General features: G+C 38.8%; 2 protein-coding genes and 1 long non-coding RNA gene across 5 annotated transcripts in view; 1 reads left to right on the top strand and 2 right to left on the bottom strand.

Annotated features, from left to right (window-relative positions):
- LOC127638912 (USP6 N-terminal-like protein) overlaps nt 1-14,103 on the top strand; it is an 88,193-nt gene extending 74,090 nt beyond the window's left edge. For 2 of the 3 annotated variants that reach the window (XM_052120667.1, XM_052120666.1), the window contains 5 exons: nt 2,137-2,231; nt 4,772-4,837; nt 4,955-5,054; nt 5,454-5,606; nt 8,626-14,103. In XM_052120667.1, coding sequence (XP_051976627.1) covers nt 2,137-2,231; nt 4,772-4,837; nt 4,955-5,054; nt 5,454-5,606; nt 8,626-10,037 — 1,826 coding nt within the window. In that variant the 3' untranslated portion in view covers nt 10,038-14,103. The remainder of the gene's footprint in view (nt 1-2,136; nt 2,232-4,771; nt 4,838-4,954; nt 5,055-5,453; nt 5,607-8,625) is intronic. The other variant, XR_007969907.1, reaches the window with a different exon arrangement.
- On the bottom strand, nt 475-16,541 carry LOC127638914 (uncharacterized). The gene is made up of 3 exons (XR_007969908.1): nt 16,466-16,541; nt 16,065-16,209; nt 475-1,780 (listed from the first exon to the last, which is right to left on the bottom strand). It is a non-coding gene; the product is annotated as an uncharacterized LOC127638914 (long non-coding RNA).
- A 1,740-nt stretch (nt 16,542-18,281) lies between these two features.
- LOC127639036 (carboxypeptidase M-like) overlaps nt 18,282-21,303 on the bottom strand; it is a 56,444-nt gene continuing 53,422 nt past the window's right edge. Inside the window, exon 9 of the mRNA XM_052120858.1 lies at nt 18,282-19,184. Within this exon, the coding sequence (XP_051976818.1) occupies nt 18,939-19,184 (246 nt within the window). The 3' untranslated portion in view covers nt 18,282-18,938. The remainder of the gene's footprint in view (nt 19,185-21,303) is intronic.

Genomic DNA, 21,303 nt, shown 5'->3' with positions numbered 1-21,303 from the left:
TGTTGTGTGTGAAAATCCCAGAAGATCAGTAGTTACAGAAATACTTAAACCAGCTGTCTAGCACCAACAATCATGCTACGGTCCAAATCACTGAGATCACATGTTTTTCCCATTCTGATGGTTGACGTGAACACTAACTGAACCTCCTGACCCATATCTGCATGATCTTATGCACTGCAGCCACACGATAGGCTAATTAGATAATCGCATGGATGATTGTTGGTGCTAGACGGCTGGTTTTTGTATTTCTGCTGATCTTCTGGGATTTTCACACACAACAGTCTCTAGAATTTACTCTGAATGGTGCCAAAAACAAAAAACAAAGTGAGCAGCAGTTCTGTGGATGGAAATGTCTTGTTGATGAGAGAGGTCAACAGAGAATGGCCAGACTGACTCCAACTGATAAAGTCTACTGTAACTCAGATAACTGCTCTGTACAATTGTGATGAGAAGAATGCTATTCTGAGATGCAATATTAGGCAGATGGTTTTAATGTTGTTTCTGATAGGTGTGTGTGTAGATATATATATATATATCTCAGCAAAAAAGAAACGTCCCTTTTTCAGGACACTGTATTTTAATTTAGTAGAGATTCAAATAAAATGAATCATTGTAAAGGGTTTAAACAATGTTTTCATGCTTGTTCAATGAACCATAAACAATTAATGAACATCCACCTGTGGAACATCATTGAGACACTAACAGCTTACAGACGGTAGGCAATTAAGGTCACAGTTATAAAAACTTAGGACATTAAAGATACCTTTCTACTGACTCTGAAACACTCCAAAAGTTCATCTGCGTGAACATGCCTTAAGCATACTGCATGGAGGGACGAGGACTGCAGATGTGGCCAGGACAATAAATTGCAATGTCCGTACTGTGAGACTCCTAAGACAGTGCTACAGGGAGACAGGAAGGACAGCTGATCGTCCTCATAGTGGAAGACCATATGTAACATCACCTGCACAGGATTGGTACATCCGAATATCACACCTGCGGGACAGGTACAGGATGGCAACAACAACAACTGCCCGAGTTACATCAGGAACGCACAGTCCCCTCCATCAGGGCTCAGACTGTCTGCAATAGGCTGAGAGAGGCTGGACTGAGGGCTTGTAGGCCTGTTGTAAGGTAGGTCCTTACCAGACATCACCGGCAACAACATTGCCTACGGGCACAAACCCACCTTCACTGGACCAGACAGGACTGGCAAAAAGTGCTCTTCACTGATGAGTCGCAGTTTTGTCTCATCAGGGGTGATGGTCGGACTTGCGTCTATCGTCAAAGGAATGTGTGTTACACCAATGCCTGTACTCTGGAGCGGGATCGATTTGGAGGTGGAGGGACTGTCATGTTCTGGGGCAGTGTGTCACAGCATCATTGGACTGAGCTTGTTGTCATTGCAGGCAATCTCAATGCTGTGCGTTACAGGGAAGACATCATCCTCCCTCATGTGGTACCCTTCCTGCATGCTCATCCTGACATGACCCTCCAGCATGACAATGCCACCAGCCATATTGCTCATTCTGTGCGTGATTTCCTGCAAGACAGGAATGTCAGTATTCTGCCATGGCCAGCGAAGGGCCCAGATCTCAATCCCATTGAGCACATCTGGGACCTGTTGGATTGGAGGGGGTGGGCTAGGGCCATTCCCTCCAGAAATGTCCGGGAACTTGTAAGTGCCTTGGTGGAAGAGTAGTTTAACAGCAAGAACTGGCAAATCTGGTGCTGTTCATGAGGAGGTGCACTGCAGTACTTAATGCAGCTGGTGGTCGTGCTGAAAATAAAAGCAGTTGAAAGTGAGAGGGTGTTTCTTTTTTCGATGAGTTTTATATATATATAAACTTGTCAACACTGCTGTGATGAGGTTTCAAAAACAGCTGCTGAGGGAGTGACCGTGTATTTGGCATATTTTCTTTCTTTTTCCTTTTTTGAAAGTTGTGAAAATTGAATGCAGATTTTTTTTTTCTTATTTTCTTTTGTGTAACATTTATTTTAATAACATTTACAGTGGACACCTATGTATCTCTATAGAAGTTTACCTCTTTATTGTGGCATGACTGACTTTAAATCCAAACGACACTTTTCTTTTTTTACATAATGTGCATTGATGAAGTTGTTGTGTTTGTGTAGGTTTCTTTGTTCCAGGGTTCCCTAAACTCATGCGCTTCCAGGAACATCATGACCATATCCTACAGAAGATGATGCCTAAACTCAAACAACATCTTGTAAGAAGAACACTGCATTTCATCACACACAATACGGCACTCTTAAAAAGCAATGCATCACATTCAAAAGATGGGACACCTGGATTTTTAACCACTTGAACCTTAAAAAAGTTATCAGCATCCAGGACCAGCACTGTTTTATAATTTGATTTATAACATTGCAATGAATGTTTGTCGATCATGGTATTACCATGGTACATGCCATACAAAAATATGGTACCATGTAAAAAAGAATAAAAAATACAAAATCATTATGGTAATACCACAGTAAATGGTCTGCACTTATATAGCGCCTTTTTAACCTTAACGGTATTCAAAGCGCTTTACACTGTGACTCATTCACACACACACATTCATACACCAATGGCGGTAGAGCTGCTATGCAAGGTTCTAGCCTGCCATTGGGAGCAACTTGGGGTTCAGTGTCTTGCCCAAGGACACTTTGGCATGTGGAGTCATGTGGGCCGAGATTCGAACCACCAATCCGGCGATTAGTGGCCGACCAGCTCTACCACCTGATCCATAGCCAACTTTCTTGATTAAAGTACAATCAGTCAAACTTTCACATTGACTGGCAAACAGACAAAAACTTCCCAAGCAGTTGTAGTTTTAGAAACAGTTATAGATTCATATGGTTACAAGCTCGCTTTTATAAAGCTAAATTAAGGAGTATGTGCAAGTTGTGCTTTGCCTGTGAATTGACTATTATTTTAGGGCTTGGTTCAGTCAGACCATATTGTGATGTCAGTGTTCTAGTGTTTTACAGTCATTTCTCAGATTAACCAAGCAAACCATCCTAAACAGCTGGCAAACCCCAAGAACTCATGTAACATTGAGAATTCACAAAGAAATGTCAGTCCTGCTCCATTAAAGGGCAGATTAATATTTAGGCAATATTAATAAATAAAGAGATGGATGAACGAATTAATTATTTGGGTGTGTGACTCGGGCTTTGATGTAAATGTATTAAAAATCCTGAGAGGATAAAAGAGAAGCTTTTTATAAGCTGTTATTATAACTAATTGCCGCTCGTCACATTCAGTGTAGCATTCATGTGTTTGAAACACATATTGTTTTCTACAGTATTTCACACAACACTTAAAAATTTCAGGCTGTACTCCCACCTAATTCAGAGTCTGGGGGACGGAGACTCTTCTATCAAGAGATTATGGGAGAAAGATTTCAACGTGGTATTGGAGGAGGGAGTGTGGGCTAGGATTCTAAAAAACGTCATGTCTGCATCTAGAGATGTAAGGGTGCGTCTTGTGCTATTCAAGTTTTTACATAGATTTTATTGGACCCCCTCTAAATTATATAGGCTTGGTCTTAAAGACACACCCACCTGCTGGCGATGCCAATCAGAGGATGGAGACACAGCCAGTGTTTTGTGGTGGTGTGTTGAGATCCAGAAATTCTGGTTGAAGGTTCAGAATTTTGTGTGTGACACAGTGGGCAATCAGGTTTTGTTTTGCCCCAGACTTTGTGGTTTGGCCGATGGGATGGTCATTGATGTGGGTAGTACTCATATAGAGAATTGGGTTCTGACCTGTGTGATGATCGCAAGGCATATTATTTTGAGGGGTTGGAGGTCAACTGATGCGCCCCCATTTCTGGAGTGGTGCACTGAGATGGGGAGGGTGGCGGCTTTTGAAGAGGTGTCATTGGGAAGATGGGGTAACTCAGATTTGTTTGTTGGGAAATGGGGCAAATATTTGGAGTTTTGTAGTGTAGTGTATTATTGGTTGAGTATGATTTTATATATATATATATTTGTGTGTTTGTTTGCTTTTGTTTTTCTGTATATCGACTCATGTGGGTATTGGGAGGGGTGGTTGTGGGGTTTCATAAAAAAATTTAATTACAGGGGCCTGGGTAGCTCAGTGGAACAGATGCTTGCTACCACCCCTGGAGTTCGAATCCCAGGGAATGCTGAATGACTCCAGCCAGGTCTCCTAAGCAACCAAATTGGCCTGGTTGCTAGGGAGGGTAGGGTCACATGGGGTAACCACCTCGTGATAGTTTTAAAGTGGTTCGCTCTCGGTTGGGCACGTGGTGAGTTGTGAGTGGATTCCGCAGAGAATAGCGTGAAGCCTCCACACGCGCTATATCTCCAAGGTAACGCACCGCTCAACAAGCCACGTGATAATATGCGTGGGTTGATGGTCTCAGACACTGAAGTAACTACGCCACCATGAGGACTTGGAGCACATTGTGAATTGGGCATTCCACATTTTTTTATTACCCCAAAATTTTATATCAGGCTGTATGCAGTACATACAGTACTGTGCAGTATGCGATAAGCAGTATGCTAGTATTCCATCCCAAACATTGCCATAGTAACTTTAATATAATGAAACACTCTTGAGTGGTGGTCAATGGAGAAAGATGCTTTTTGCTCACATAAAGGTGTTGTTACCACATCTACCAGCAGGTGGTAACTGCTGAAGCTATCCAGTCAAAACTTTGTCCCTTGATGTGAATTATGTTTTTAATTGTTTTGCTGAACTGTGTGTTCAATAACTCTTTCCTGCCCTCTGCAGGATAATCAAGAGGTATTCGCCAGCCTGTACACTTTAAAATGGTTCTTTCAGTGTTTCTTGGATCGGGTATGAGCTCTCAAACATTCTTTCTGTACATCAGTACATAAAAGCACTCATTATTTGCTTATTTCTTCTCTTACTGATTGTATGTCTGTTTTTGTGTTTGTTTGTTTGTTTGAATAGACCCCATTTACGCTCACGCTGAGAATATGGGACATATATATTCTGGAAGGAGAGCGAGTTCTGACCGCGATGTCGTACACCATCCTCAAACTCCACAAAAGTAATGAAACCTCTGTGAGCGCGTTTGCATGCGCAGTAATACGCTGACATCAAAAATCAACCCATTCTAAAAAACCGACAATTTTACGTGCGATTTGAAATGATCAGGTTTGTTTTCTCTGGTGTATTTTTCTTTAACATCACAACATTGGATAAGACGCCAGAACAGCTGTGAAGCTGTCAAATATCTAGGTGTGGCGATGGTTTTTTGCTTAAACCGTTTGTGCCCATACTCCAATAAAAGAACAGACTTAAGGCGTTTATTTGACCTTACATGTTGTCGGTTTATTTAGCATAATCAGTGTAAAACTGTGCATGTAAACTCACTCTCTGAGATTCTCATATTCGCATGTCATATTCTAGCTTTAACTGCTGATTTTCTTTTATGCGTGTTCTTTAGAGACCCTCATGAAGTTGTCCATGGAGGAGCTGGTGAAGTTTCTGCAGGTGACGCTGTCGAAGGATTTCTTTTATGAGGATGACTTTGTGATAGATCAGCTTCAGAACTCAATGTCTGAGCTCAAACGCTCTAAACTGGACCTGCCACCACCAGGTACAGTACTGTCTACTGTAAGACACACAAACACACTATAATCATCTATAGAGTGGCTCTGAAAACACTATCTTCTTATAATCTGTCTTTTTCTGACTCTATCTGCACCTCTCTCGCTCTGTCTCACGCTCACTCACTGCTGCTATGTATTGTGTCTAATCTGAGTTCTCTCCCTCTCGCCTCAAACATAGCCTCGGCTTACACTAGTGGGTCTGGGAAAGGGGGGTGCCGACCCTCCTACAAAACCAACCGGTGGGCAAAACACACTGACTACTCTATCTGTCAATCAACCATTCGTTCGTCTACCCCCAATACACACACGTCTCACTCCTCTCGTTTGTTTCTCTGTCTGTCACAAAACAGCCAAGTTTACTTAATAACATTTCAAAAATGTTTGTGGTATGTTAGATTAAATTTCAAGGACTACAACTATGAAGAAGGTTACCTACCTGTACAGTACCAGTACAGTAACCAATAAAAATACTATTTTCAAAAGAAAAGTAGTTGGTATTTTATGTTACTGACAAAGTAGCTTGTTTTAGTAAATATGTTTTGGACAAATTAGTGTCATATTCACATTTTTGTTTGCAGAGGATGATTATATAATGATGATTTATAGATTATTTATAATTATAATGATCATTGTGGTCAATAGATGTGAACAGGGTCCAAAATTAACTTTTTGCACCACCGGCCAATTGCGAGCGAATGAATTGACCATTCATGCATATTTCTTACCTGCCATAAAACTTATTTCATATTATTTCATTAAAATATATATTTTGCCTTGTGAATAAATAACTATTTTGCTGTTATTCACATTTTGTCACTCATAGTATCATTTACTAGATTGCCTCTCGGTGTCATATTAGACGGCACCTCTCACCAAGCCAGGATGTTGTTTCTCATATTTTCGGTTTGGTGGCCTAACAGCAGGAATTTGCGGGTATGTATCCTTTACTCCAAAACCAAGTGAGCTGCCTATCTAGATTAGGATCTATCTAGATTCTACCTACATCAGCACTGCTGGGATTTGGCCAAAGTCGTAGGTAATCACAGCAGTGCTGATTTTGGGCCATTTGGCACGATTGCGAGGGTGATATTGCTTATATACAACAGTTCAATGAACAAGTAAATAAAGTTAGTCAGCTTTCTGAAGATAATGACATTTTGGTTAAATGCATCCTATTTTCTCTGTGGAAAAATAGCTATCCGAGCAGGTTGTTTTCCTCCCTATTTAGCGGCAGCCATTGCGCACAAGTCATTAAATTGGAGAGGACATACTGTTTAAAAAATGTCGGTTTCTATCGCAATCACCTCCGCCATTTTAAACAGTATGTCCTCTCCAATTGGTTAACTCCGGCAAGAGGTAAGCACTGAATCGCTTTATGCTAAAGTTGTTAGTTTAAAGCTGTTTAAAATGATTTCCCAGTTTTAGTACTGTAGTAGTAATCCCAGAAATCATGGAGTGCAGATGAATGAAAACACTGACTGACGCTGACTCACACCTAACCTCAACTGGCTTATATAACACACAAAAATGGTCTTTTGCCACCACCTGCTGGCTAAAGTCTTTAATGGTACATGGAAAGACAGCTCACTAGGTTTTGGAACAGAATTTTCGGCTTCCATCTGATGGTGTATTTTTACACTGATGTTAAAAAATGCATAACAGACACTGAGCTTTTCTTTATTTGACTGTTTGTCCTTACTTGACTAGCTCATGTTTGCGAGAGTCAGACTATCTTTACTGCTTCTAAACCAAATGCTATGTTTCCAATTGGCCAGTTACTGTTTTATTTACTCACTAAAACCAATTTTTACTCCTATTTGGTGCATGGCAACTGTTCATTTTGGACCCTAAATGTTAATCATCTTTCAAAATAAGCACCTTCTGAGATGTGGATTGGTTTGTGTGTATGCAATATATCCGTTCCTCACAAGCTCCTCTCAACACACACCAAGAACAGCCCCAACCATCAGTATCTCTGTGTAAACATTCATCATTCCCTTGACGTTTTCTTCAGTTTCCTTCATTGAGAACTTAAATATTGTGCATATGCTGTGTGTTCCAAAATGTACCTAACACATCCTTTCTTGACATGGTTTATATGTTCACACTCAGGCTTTGAGTGTGTGTTGTGTTGGTATTTTCATTGGTATTTATAGCTACTTCAATCCTCAGTGTTCCCAGTCTGAGCTTTGATTTGACACCAGCTGTGGATGTTTTTATTTGATCAAGCGTCAACTGTAACTTTTTTTGTTTGGCAGTTTGGTTCCTCTAGAAGACATTCAGCTGCATGACTTTTGCTCCTCAGTGTTTGTTCATATTCTGATGTTTAAAATACCCTATGAAACTGCATGACGTGTTTTTTTTCTGCCTGTGTTGACGTAATTCCAAATGAAACAGGATGTTGGGTTAGAACATATCGAAGGGCTTGTCCCTTTCAATAGTACACTTAAGTTACATGCAATGCTAGTTGATAGCAGGTTATATTAGGGGGAGGGACATTATCAGTCTAGAGAGCCTTTTATCAGGTGAAAATTTGTACACGCCCCTGATTGAGTCATCAACATATCTGCTTAAGTACATTTTCTCCACTTTTAGGAGCAGACCACTGTAGCATTTAGACCCTTTTTTAAACTAGACATGGGGCCGTTTGCATAAACATAGCCATTAACTAAGACTTCGTCTAACAATTAGTCTGACTACCTAAAGACATCATAAAAACCTATTGCATAAAACAAGCTCACAGTTGTCATTAGTAAGACAGTCTAATTCATGTTGCATTGTGGGAAAATTAAGACACTGAACAGCTTAAAAATTTTTGGACGCTCAATGCAGTTTTTATGCAACACACTGAAAAAGTTAAGACCAAACTTTTAGGTGCCTTTATGCAACCGGCCCATGGACTAAAAGCCACAAAACTCCTAATGTTAATTTCATGGGGTCTTTTATTACTTTGCATTTCTGTGTTGATGTTGGCTCTGATCATCTGCTCTGCTATCACCTGCACAGGTAAGGAGGAAGAGTTTCCTAAGAAACCATTAGGTCAAATTCCCCCTGAGCCTCCAAGACTGGTGGCAGCAGCAGCAACCAAACATTTGGCTAACGGGCAGCCAGCTAGACAGACTGGTGAAGGACTGGCCCCTCGTGGTCCAAGTCCTACAACAAGTGTCAGTAAACAAATAGAGTCTGGTCGCATCACTGATGGTTCACCAGAGAGGTACCAAGAGAGTCGACCACCCAGCTCCATTGACAAGGTGCACCATCCGGACAAGATCGATAGGGAGGTGCGGGGTGTGGACACTCAAAAGGAAAGAGTCCCAACCCATATGCCCAACAGCACCGTCGCAAATGGTGGGAAGATGTCAACCCAGAACCAGACAAATCACAACTCCAGTGTTAGATCCAACATGCGCAGGGATATTGCACCTTGCTGGGTCAAGCCTTCCGACACCAAACTGGAAGCAGTCAAGGCAGCAGGCCTTCGAGAGAGCCAATTAAGTCTCATTATGGGTGTTCCACCCTCGCCCAGCTCCCCAACTCCAGAGGAGGCCACCGGGGAACAACGCCGGCCACGTTACAGAGGGTTTGTTCCAGGCTCCAACCGTGCATCCAATGCCTCGCAATATGACAATGTCCCGGGACAAGATGGAGAGGTTATGGAGATTATAGAGCTGGAAAAGCCGCCCTCTCGTCCCCCAGCCCAGCCATACAGTGGACCTTCTATAAGACAAGGCAGTCCCACTCGTCCCCCTAGTGGCAGAACCAGTGTCTCTCCCTTTAGAATGCCCAAACAGAGCATGATCTCTAAACCAGAACCCCGTGCACCTCTGTACTACCCACCCGGCATGACACCCGTCTACACTTCCTCTGATTCTCGGCCAGAGGAGAGATTGTACAGCCAGCCACACTCCGAGCAAATCTATGGAACAACGGCACGTACCTCTTCCAACAGTTCACCACAGAAAGAACTGATGAACAACAGCTATGTAACCTACCAACGGCCGCCACCCAGCATGCCCCCTCTTAGGGTAGCTCCTGCAGAGCTTCCAGCCCAGATGGACAACGTTGGTGAGTATTACCTTAAACAACCTACCCGACTAATGGGGTCTCCTGCTAACCCACCCACTGAACTGCATTATGAGGGACGCAAGCGGAGAGAGGGCTGGTATGGGGACATGGAGACAGGGCCTCCCCGCTCTCCGGCGGGATTACCCCGATCTCCCAGCTTCCAGAAAGCTCAGCTATCACCCGTTCATCCAGTTGAGGAGTTTAACTTTGCCCCTGCAGCCATCTCGGACGCTATGCTCCACTTCAGAGGACCCTACCAGGAGCATTCTGGCAGGCAACAGCTCCCCCAACTGTTTGGAGGAGCACACTACAGGCAGGAGGCCTTTGCAATGCAGGAGACAATGCTGCTCTGAGGTTAATGCACAGGGACAGGAATAGAGGGACACCGAGTGCAAGTGAATGCTAGAAAGCAGGTTTGTGTTGATAAGTGTCTTTGTTTGCAGTTTTATTTGTTTGTTTGCGTCGCAAGTCTTATTGTACCGAGCAAGGGTTGCCAGTTTCAGGCATTTATACTGATCAAAGACTGACTGAAGATAACCATTAACTGCCCATGTGAACTACAAAATAGAATTTAAACATGCAAATCATTTTTTTATTTTTTGTTAGCACACTGAACTATTTAAATGGAGGGTTACTGGAGGGTTTCACATATGGACAAATTCATATGGTTACTGATCTATTCATCTACTTTTTAACAAGTTTGTTTGACAGATAAATACATATAGGACACATTATTTCTTTAATTGTGAATATATTTGTCAAGAACAAAGATTTGTGTAGGTAAAATATGTATAATTGTCAGCAACTGTAACAGTGATGACCACAGTTGGATTAAACATTTCAAAGCATCACATACAGTGTTCAAATTAAAGTTAAAACCGTTGTAAGGTTTGTTTTTGAGGCTACACACTGATCAGCCAAAACATTAAAACCAACTGCCTAATGTTGTGTAGTCCCCCCTCGTGCCATCAAAACAACGCCATCCCACATCTCAGAATAGCATTCTTAGATTATATTCTTCTCACCACAATTGTACAGAGCAGTTATCTGAGTTACTGTAGACTTTGTCAGTTCAAACCAGTCTGGCCATTCTCTGTTGACCTCTCTCATCAACAAGGCATTTCCATTTGCAGAACTGCCCCTCACTGGATGTTTTTTGTTTTTGGCACCATTCGCAATACATTTTAGAGACTGATGTGTGTGACAATCCCAGAAGATCAGCAGTTACAGAAATACTCAAACCAGCCCGTCTGGCACCAGCAATCATCCATGTGATTATCTAATCAGCCAATCGTGTGGCAGCAGTGCAGTGCATAAAGTCATGCAGATACGGGTCAGGAGCTTCAGTTAATGTTCACATCCAACCATCAGAATGGGGAAAAAATGTGATCTATCATTTGGACATCTGAGCTCCTGGGATTTTCACACACAACAGTCTCTAGAATTTACACAGAATGATGCTAAAAACAAAAAACATCCAGTGAGCGGCAGTTCTGTGGACAGAAATGCTTTGATGAGAGAGGTCAACAGAGAAAGGCCAAACTGGTTTGAACTGACAAAGTCTACGGTAACTCGAATAACCTTGAGTAGAAGCATTTAATTTTAAACTGAGAGGGATGTCATCTCTTTAGTTCCCCAAGGGTAAATTATTACTGATCACTAACTGATCGAACACATACCAGAGCTTAATTTAAATTATAACAGCTGCCTGGGCCTAAAAGAAAATCAGAACACTGTTACTAGCAGATCATTTATGCCCTAACATAAATAGTTTTCTGTGTTCCCATTGCTAATTATTAAATCACTACAAAATCTGTTACAAGTAAATGTCTGGTTGTTTGATGTAGCATGCAACTGATGTGTGTTCATCTAAAAATGGACCTTTTTGTAGCTGCAAATTATTGAATCAAATTTACACAAAAGCACAGGTTTTACACATTATACAAAATAAAGCTGTATAACTCATTGACATACAACCAATACAGGTCTGTAGATCAATTGTGCTGGTTTGTCTAATTTTATAATATATGTAAATTAGCAAGCTAGATTAAATTCATCACTCCTAACCCACTAACCGTTTTGTAAAGTGAAACCTGGTGTCATGAAGTTCTCATTCAAAATATATTTGTTTCTGCTCAAAATGTTTTCAAATCTAAAACAAAGTTTGTTTAATGAATAAACACTCTTTTTTTTTTTTTTTATTGTATTTTTTTTGCCTGAATTTATTCAGTGGAATTTAGGTTGAAGGTACTCTTTTGATTTGCATTTGCATGGACAAACATTGTTTCCTCATTAAAAGGATCATGACATGGACCCAGGTTTATATTTTAATATTTGTAATAAGTTTTTTTTTTTTTTTACAGTATACTGTATATCTGACTTGATCAAATGGCATCGCAACACTCTACCAACTCAATCGACACTTTCGTTTCAATTATACACTCCTGGTTTGTCAAGTCTGCTTGTCAAATACTAATATATATATATATATATATATATATATATATATATATATATACACACGCACTCAGCTGCACTGGAAAAAAATTAAGAGACCACTGCAAAATTATCAGTTTCTCTGGATTTACTAATAGGTATGTGTTTGAGTAAAATTTTAAATGTTTTCTATTCTATAATGACAACATTGTTCCCTAATTTCAAATAAAAATATTGTCATTTAGTCCTTTTTATTTATTTTTTTGCAGAAAATGACATCTGGTCAAAATAACAAAATATAATGCAGTGTTTTCAGACCTCGAATAATGCAAAGAAAGCAAGTTCATATTCATTTATAAACAACACAATATTAATGTTTTATCTTGGGAAGAGTTCAGAAAACAATATTTGGTGGAATAATCCTGATTTTCAATCACAGCTTTCATGTGTCTTGGCATGATCTCCACCAGTCTTTCACATTGCTGTTGGGTGACTTTATGCCACACCTGGTACAAAAATTCAAGCAGCTTGGCTTTGTTTGATGGCTTGTGGCCATCCATCTTCCTCTTGATCACATTCCAGAGGTTTTCAATGGGGTTCAGGTCTGGAGATTGGGCTGGCCATTACAGGGTCTTGATCCGGTTGTCCTCTATCCACACCTTGATTGATCTTGATCAACGTGGCTTGATTCATGTGTCCTTCACAAAGACAAATCTGCCGAATTCCAGTCTTGCTGAAGCACCCCCAGATTCACAGATCCTCCACCAAATTTCACAGTGGGTGCGAGATGCTGTGTCTTGAAGGCCTCTCCAGGTCTCTAACCATTAGATGACAAGGTGAAGGATTGGTGATGATCTGGGGGTGCTTCAGCAAAACTGGAATCAGGCAGATTCGTCTTTGTGAAGGACGCATGAATCAAGCCATGTACAAGGTTATCCTGGAAGAAAACTTACATACACTGTCGGCCAAAGGTTTCGAATAATGTACAGATTTTGCTCTTATGGAAAGAAATTGGTACTTTTATTCACCAAAGTGGCATTCAACTGATTACAATGTATAGTCTGGACATTAATAACATGAAACATTACAACATTTTCAGAACTTCTTAAACTACTTAAGAGTTCTCATCCAAAAATCCTCCACTTGCAGCAATGACAGCTTTGCAGATTCTTGACATTCTAGCTGAGAGGTTGTCCAGATACTCAGATGACTTTTCACCCCACTTTTTGTAGCACTTGCCATAGATGTGGCTGTCTTGTCGGGCACTTCTCACACACTTTAGTGTAGCTGATATCACAAAAGCTCAATGGGGTTAAGATCAATAACACTCTTTTCCAATTATCTGTTGTCCAATGTCTGTGTTTCAAAAGTGGCTTTTTCTTTGCAATTCTTCCCATAAGGCCTGCACCCCTGAGTCTTCTCTTTACTGTTGTACATGAAACTGGTGTTTAGTGGGTAGAATTCAATGAAGCTGTCAGCTGAGGACTTGTGAGGCATCTATTTCTCAAACTAGAGACTCTGATGTATTTATCCTCTTGTTTAGTTGTACATCTGGCCCTCCACATCTCTTTATGTCCTTGTTAGAGTCAGTTGTCATTTGTTTTTGAAGACTGTAGTGTAAATCTTTGTATGAAATCTTCAGTTTTTTGGCAATTTCAAGCATTGTAGGCTATTAACAGTGATTGACTGACGAGTTTCTATAGAAAGCTGTTTTTTTTTTTTGTTGCCATTTTTGACCTAATATTGACCTTAAGTGGTGGAAGATTTTATCAAAAATGATTTTCAAATAGTGATGGTGCTGTTTTTTACATCAGTAATGTCCTGACTATACATTGTGATCAGCTGAATGTCACTTTTGTGAATTAAAGTACCAATTTCCTTCCGAAACAGCAAATATGTACATTATTCCAAACTTTTGGCCACCAGTGTGTGTCTGTGTGTGTGTGTGTGATATATATATATATATAGATCAGCCATAACATTAAAACCACATGCCTAATATTGTGTAGGTCCCCCTCGTACCACCAAAACAGTGCCAACCCGCATCTCATACAGCATTCTGAGATTCTATTCTTCTCACCACAATTGTACAGAGCGGTTATTAGAGTTACTGTAGACTTCGTCAGTTCGAACCAGTCTGGCCATTCTCTGTTGACCTCTCTCAGAGTAAATTCTAGAGGCTGTTGTGTGTGAAAATCACAGGAGATTATATTTCTGTAACTGCTGATCTCCTGTGATTTTCAGACACAACAGCCTCTAGAATTTACTCTGAGAGAGGTCAACAGAGAATGGCCAGACTGGTTCGAACTGACGAAGTCTACAGTAACTCAGATAACCGCTCTGTACAATTGTGGTGAGAAGAATGCTATTCTGAGATGCAGGTTGGTGCTGTTTTGGCTGCACAAGGGGGACCCACACAATATTAGGAAGGTGGTTTTAATGTTGTGGCTGATATATATTATATTTATGTAATATTGTTTTTTTTTTTCCTCTCCAGACTTTAAACTTTGTTTTTATGCAAAGACAAACACATACATGAACACTGTGTTTTACAATCTTATAAAGACTGACACAACTGCACAACATTCCACATAACACACAGTCTTAATGCATCCCTCTTTGATTTTCTGTTTACCAGAATTATTATCTCTGCAACAAGAAAATGTATCCCATGTCTTCCTCATAGAAAGGCAAGCGAATTCATTCTGATGTAGCCTGAATTGCATTTGCTTCTTTCAGGCCTGCCATTATATAAACTGGTTTAATATAGTCCAGTTTATATAGAATTCCAGTTATGATTTATGGATCAAGGAATTTTTCTTTGTTAAATTAATAAAATGCAACTTATCAGATTTTCCTTCTCTAATAAAACAACATGAGGTGATAACATTTTGTGGTGGTCATTGTGTGTGTGTGTGTGTGCGAGAGAGAGAGAGAAAGACTTTGTGTCCCACAGCTGTACTGCCATAGATAAATAGATCCATCTAGGGTTGCTAATCAATTGCCCATTGATACTTAAATTCTGAGTCGAAAGAGCCCACCATTTTCTACAGTGAATGCCATATACATGTCTCTATACAAGGGTAACTAGGGATAATTGAATACATATTATAGTTCAATAGTTTTGAATACACATCCACTAATATGGAAACCTAATGTATTTCTGCTGTGCACTTTCAGTAACTCTCTGCTGCCCTCTACAGGATAATCAAACTGTTCAACATTCTCATAAGCTTGTTTCATTGGAGACAGCGTCATGCAAAATGCTTTTGTAGTCATATTTTTGTGTGTATTTGGCGCCAATAATTAATTTATTCTGCAACCAAAAGTGTCCAATAACAGGTTTAGTGATATAAAGTGAGTAATATTTAGCCCCCATGAGTTGGGACCTTTATGTTGAATAAAACAATATTTCTAGACCAATGATATGAGTGTATATCATCATTTACGTTCATTTCTTTATTGTTTGCTATTTATTGATAGGTTAAAACTTAAGTAAACTTTTGGGCCATTTAAGTCACGACATCTTTAAACAGTGAGCACATACAATGTCAAGTTTGGTGGTGCAGATTAATTATTTTGTTCCTACACCACCTTTTAAGTTTAAGCAACTTTTGGGTACATGGTGGGGTTGGCAATTATTTTATAAAGATCTACTTAATAAAGAGTATATTTTTATATTGTTGCTTAGCTTGCTGCAACCTGGTCTCATAGTGAAAATATGACTGTATACATCTTTGCAAATCTTGTTATACGTATTTCCAGATACAATTCCCTGCAGTTTCCAGGTGAAATGAACACTAGAGGCACTATAGCTACTGTGTGTTTCATTCACTTTCATTGAAATCATGACTTTAATGGCTGATAATGACTTTATAAATACTTATTCACTCAAACATATCTTTTGAAATGATGAAATTTAAATTCTCTCATTATTCACTTACTCTGATGCCATCCCAAATGTGTATGTTCTGTCCTCAACACAGCTTTAGTGGTTTGAAAGTCAGCTAAACTCCCTTTCCTCACTCCACTCTGAAGACACGTGGTTACTTTGTCCACAGGTTTAATGGTTTCAGGTGAGGAGTGGAACTACAAACAAAGAAATAAACTAATTTCAATACCAATGTCCAGATAATTAATAAAGCACTTGAAAACGTCCAACCAGCATAAAAATGTGTATAATGTTCAATATTTCTATTTAACCAAAGAATAAGACCATTGGAGAGAGACTGATGCACAGTATTGCTAATAATAGCCCAGCAGACAACAGTGATCAAATTACATTTTAAACTAAAACATTATGTATCCATATAGTGACTGAAATGAATGAAAAACAAATGAATACATGCAGGCGATGCTGTTGCAAAGTTGAGGATTAAAGAAATTTGATGCGAATGAAGAGAGAAGTCATTACAGCTGCCAACACGGAACGCCACAAAACTACTTCCTGTTTCACCTGGAAGAAATCACAGTGTTGCGGAAAATACCAAAACCGCCACTAGATGGAGCTCCAACACAACCGCAATTAGGAAGATTCTAGTATTAAGAAAGACATACATTAATTAAAATTAAATAAAGTGTTACAATATATCAAAACAATGGCAGTATTTTAATGGCAGTATTTTAAATCTGTCAACAAACCATACAGCACAGTGTATGACTGTTTTAATTCAGCAGAACACAAATAATGATTTTTAGAAGAAGATATATGGAGCTCTGTCAGGTCATTATAATGCAAATACACGGGTGACAGCAATTTGATGGTCCAAAAATCACATTTAGGCAGCAAAAAGTAATCCACATAACTCCAGTCGATCAGTGAATGTCTTCTGAAGCAAATCGATACGTTGTGTAAAAAATATATCAAGAATTAAAACCAGCAGTGGATGCATCACGTAGCTGTTGCGTGACGTAAGCGCGTTGGTGAGTTTGCGTGAGAATTCGGAAGCCGCTCTTATTTACAATAGAAGAACAAATGTCACGCAAGAGTTAGGTCATTTCAAACAACACCAGAGCTCTGGACGGACGATTTAAAGTTGAAAACGTTTCCATTATCGACTTGTTTCTTACATAAATCTATCGATTCGCTTCAGAAGATATTCACTGATCTATTGGAGTCATGTGGATGACTTTTGGTCCGTCAAAGTGCTGGCACCCATTTACTTACATTATGGACCTGACAGAGATCTGTTTTCTTCTAAAAATCTTTATTTGTGTTCTACTGAAGAAAGACAGGCATACACAACTGGTATCGCATCGGAGTAAGTGAATAATGAGATAACTTTCATTTGTGCGTGAACTATTATTTTAAAACCCATTTTACTCGCTTTTGGTGCCCCCAGCTGGACATTTCATTGGAAAACTGCAGCCAAACGTGTTATAAGGCACATACATTTTTAATTGTAAAAAGTTTGTCATGTTTACGTAAATATTTGAAAATTACGGACAGCTGTACTTAAGAATGCAAGTTTATTGAACTTTATTATCATTAATATTTTTGAGTTTACTGAACTTATTATAGTGGGTTTATGGAACTTACAAACCAACTAATTTGGAACAACTAATTTGCCTGAAGTTGTGTAAACTCAAAATACTTAACACCTAGTTGCTTTTCTTTTTTAAGTTTATTCACATATTACATATAGCCTACATATTTTTGAAGGTGCTGTGTTCATTGAAAAGTATGCAAAAAAATGTTCCTACTCCCTTAAATATATTAATGAAATATGTGTCCTGAGATATCTCTTGGTCTCTGTGACAGCTGTAGACTTGTGTCAGCAGACCACGGACATTGATGCTTTTCATCTGTCAATCGTTCTCATAATGTTGTATTTGAAGTGGATCATTGAGGCTATGATTCACAATATTTGTCAGTTGAGGGCGTTATTGTGCAACTATTGAATTTGACAGCCACAGGAACAAACAATGCAGCTCTTTTGCTCAGTTTTGGTCTAGAAATTATCTTTGGAGGGCAGGGTTTTGGAATGAGGGGCGTGGCTAACTCAACAGCTCAGTTACGTGAAAGCTTCAGAATGCTAAAATCGCTTGCAGCAGCTTTAATGTTAAATATGAAAATATCAACTGTGATGATTTAGTGCTTGTATTCAAAATTAAAACAGTATCTGATATGTTTGGAAAATAAGACACCAAAATATGTGAATGTTTCTGAATGGTTTATTTAAGGCACTGCCAGTCTTTTTAATCTGAGATTGATAGAGCGAGGTAGAAATGGCACCAATTTTTGGCTTTGTTTCACTCTTCATTTTTACCATTTACAATTATACATCTGCAAAAAGACACTATTAATATATAAGACAATAAACATAAAATGTATGTTACTAAGGTCATTTGCTAGACAAACTATCTGCATCATCTTCAAAATGTAAAACAAAAAAAACAATCGAGAGTAGTATGTTTGCGCAGTTGAAGAAATGGGTACATATGTTATAGATTTGTATACAAATATCCATATTTATATAACATACATGTACATGCATTGCCTTCAACATATATAATCTTCATAAGCCACTACTGTAGCATCAGCCCTCCACTATTGACAACAGATATACAGGCACGTTTTTTTCATTTCTCACTTTACAACATTAACTTCTAATATCACTGGAAAACTGAACTTTCTACCAACAGTATAATAATAGTGTTACTCTGAGCTATTGTTTATTTGAATCTGTTTTCTTTCTCAAGTAAAAAGGTTTGACGATGGTAGATATGGCCTCAATATATTGCACAAAAAAAAAAAAGTTTGATTGTGCAAGTTAAGCAAAGAGGAGCTTGATGTAGATTTGAGATAGTCTTTGTTCTCAGCACAGCAGCAGTCTCTGGAGGGTAAAGGCAGTGAGTGCAGTGAGGGTGCTGGACAGCAGGGCGGCGCTGTTGTTCTCTAGGTTTTTCTGATTTGGGGTGGTGCAGCACTGGGGCGGTTGTGTTGCTGCTGTGCTGTAGTCACTCTTTTGAAGGAAGAAGTTGTGGGTGAGAGCGGTGAATGTGTCTGGACCATACGGCACAGAGATGGTTTGTGTGATGGTCTTGTGTCCTGGGTATGTCACCTGTGGATAAATCAACATAGTTTTAACTAATGAAAAACAAAGATTAAATATAGAGCTCTTTATTATTATTATTTTACATCTACATCATCCAAAAATGTAAGGCATCTCACTAAGTGTTTTATAGGACTGGATGTAGTACACATGTCGTTGATCAGGATTCAAATCAAAATGTTTGGTTCGTTGGCATTTTTTATTTCCTGCTCTGGCTTTTCATGGCCTCCTTTCCAAATGGTCACCGGTCAGATCGAAATTAAAGAGCAGTTAATAAGGTTATTTATTTATTTATTTTTTTTTTTAAAAGACAGTACTCTGTGCTAAGGATGGGAGATACGCCAGTTGCAGTGCTGCCAGATTTCGCAAGAGGAACAAGTGACCAAGGCTGTAAAAAAAAAACAAGCCTTGCTTTGCAAAAATAAGTAATCCAATGTGGGGGATTGATTAGTATAGACACGTAACAAGCGTAGTATATAGTCGTTCAAATACAAGAATATCTTTTCAAAAAATGTCTCCTTAATATTAAATATATCACCAAAAATACTTGAAATATTTCAAATATACAACTGGCTATTTAAAAAAAATATTAAAGTTCTCTTTAAAACACGCACATGATAGTTTGGATGACAACATTTGAAAATAAGGTTTTCACTCTTTTCACTTGGTTTCCATTTTTGGTTCCATTCTGCAAAAATAAATAAATAAATGTTCATTTTCAGTTTTTGTTTTCATTTCATTGGGTAAAAATCTCACGAAACCTGTCAAGAACATGTACTGGTCATATATTGAGACCCGAATCTCCAAAGAACAAAAATTAAGAAATAATATTTTGAATAGAGTAGAAGAAAAAAAAGAAATATTATTTAAATTAGAATGATATTAAAAGCAGTAATGGCAGTTATATCAGTTATGCAAAATTGTATTTATGCTTATTTTAATTTTCAAAAGTGTAAAAAAAAAATGTATTGTGTTCGGATAGGATGATTTTCATTGCTGTATTAAAGTAATGAGAATTAAATTTCTTTTCCTTTTTTTTTTTAATGCATCACAGTTATGATTAATGGCCTTTAAAATGTGTTTAACCCCTAAATGCTTACATCATGTTTAGTGACCCGGGGCTTCATTTCACACCCTGTATATACACTGTCGGCCAAAAGTTTGGAATAACGTACAGATTTTGCTCTTATGAAAATAAATTGGTACTTTTATTCACCAAAGTGGCATTCAACTGATCACAATATATAATCAGAACATTAATAATGTGAAACATTACTTTTACAATTTGAAAAAAGAAAATTCAAAACGTCTTAAACTACTTTAAAGATTTCTCATAAAAAAAAAATCCTCAATGTGCAGCAATGACAACTTTGCAGATTCTTGGCATTCTAGCTGTGAGTTTGTTCAGATACTCAGGTGACTTTTCACCCCACACTTCCTGTAGCACTTGTCATAGATGTGACTGTCTTGTCGGGCACTTCTCACACACCTTACAGCAGGGGTGCCCAATACGTCGATCGCGATCTACTAGTCGATCGCAAAGGCAATGCTGGTAGATCGCACAAAATTTAAATGTAGCTACTTTCGTAAAATTTTAATAAAAATAAATATAATGTCTTTCCTTCTTTTAGTTTCTGTCTGACTTGCATTTGACGAGTAAATATTGACCAGGCGAGGTTTTGTTTATTCAGTTGCCATGACAACTAGGTTTGCGCATAAGCGCCTTCCAAGGACTTCTGAGAACAGCGCGAAATTGCGACGCTACTGCCGGATTAGGCAAAACTGTCATGCGCAAACCTAGTTGTCATGGCAACTGAATAAAGAAAACCTCGCCTGGTCAATATTTACTCGTCATCAGAATAAGGTAAATGCCCTGGCTATTGTAATCTATTCTGCTGTAGGTGTTTTGGGTTTAGATTTAAAAGCGGAATGATATCAACATTGAACATTATTATATATTTTTTTATTAATTAGAAGATGAATTCCATGTAGGTATACATGCAGTAGTCCCAACAAGCATTTTCTTATTTTAAATGAAACTGTGTTTTTTTAGTTGGTAGATCTTATTGAGTTGGTCATTTAAAGTAGATCAACACACAAAAAAGTGTGGGCACCCCTGCCTTACAGT

Source organism: Xyrauchen texanus, chromosome 47, assembly GCF_025860055.1.
Source record: "Xyrauchen texanus isolate HMW12.3.18 chromosome 47, RBS_HiC_50CHRs, whole genome shotgun sequence".
Taxonomy (NCBI): Eukaryota; Metazoa; Chordata; class Actinopteri; order Cypriniformes; family Catostomidae; genus Xyrauchen; species Xyrauchen texanus.
This window is presented reverse-complemented; position numbering and strand designations above follow the sequence as displayed.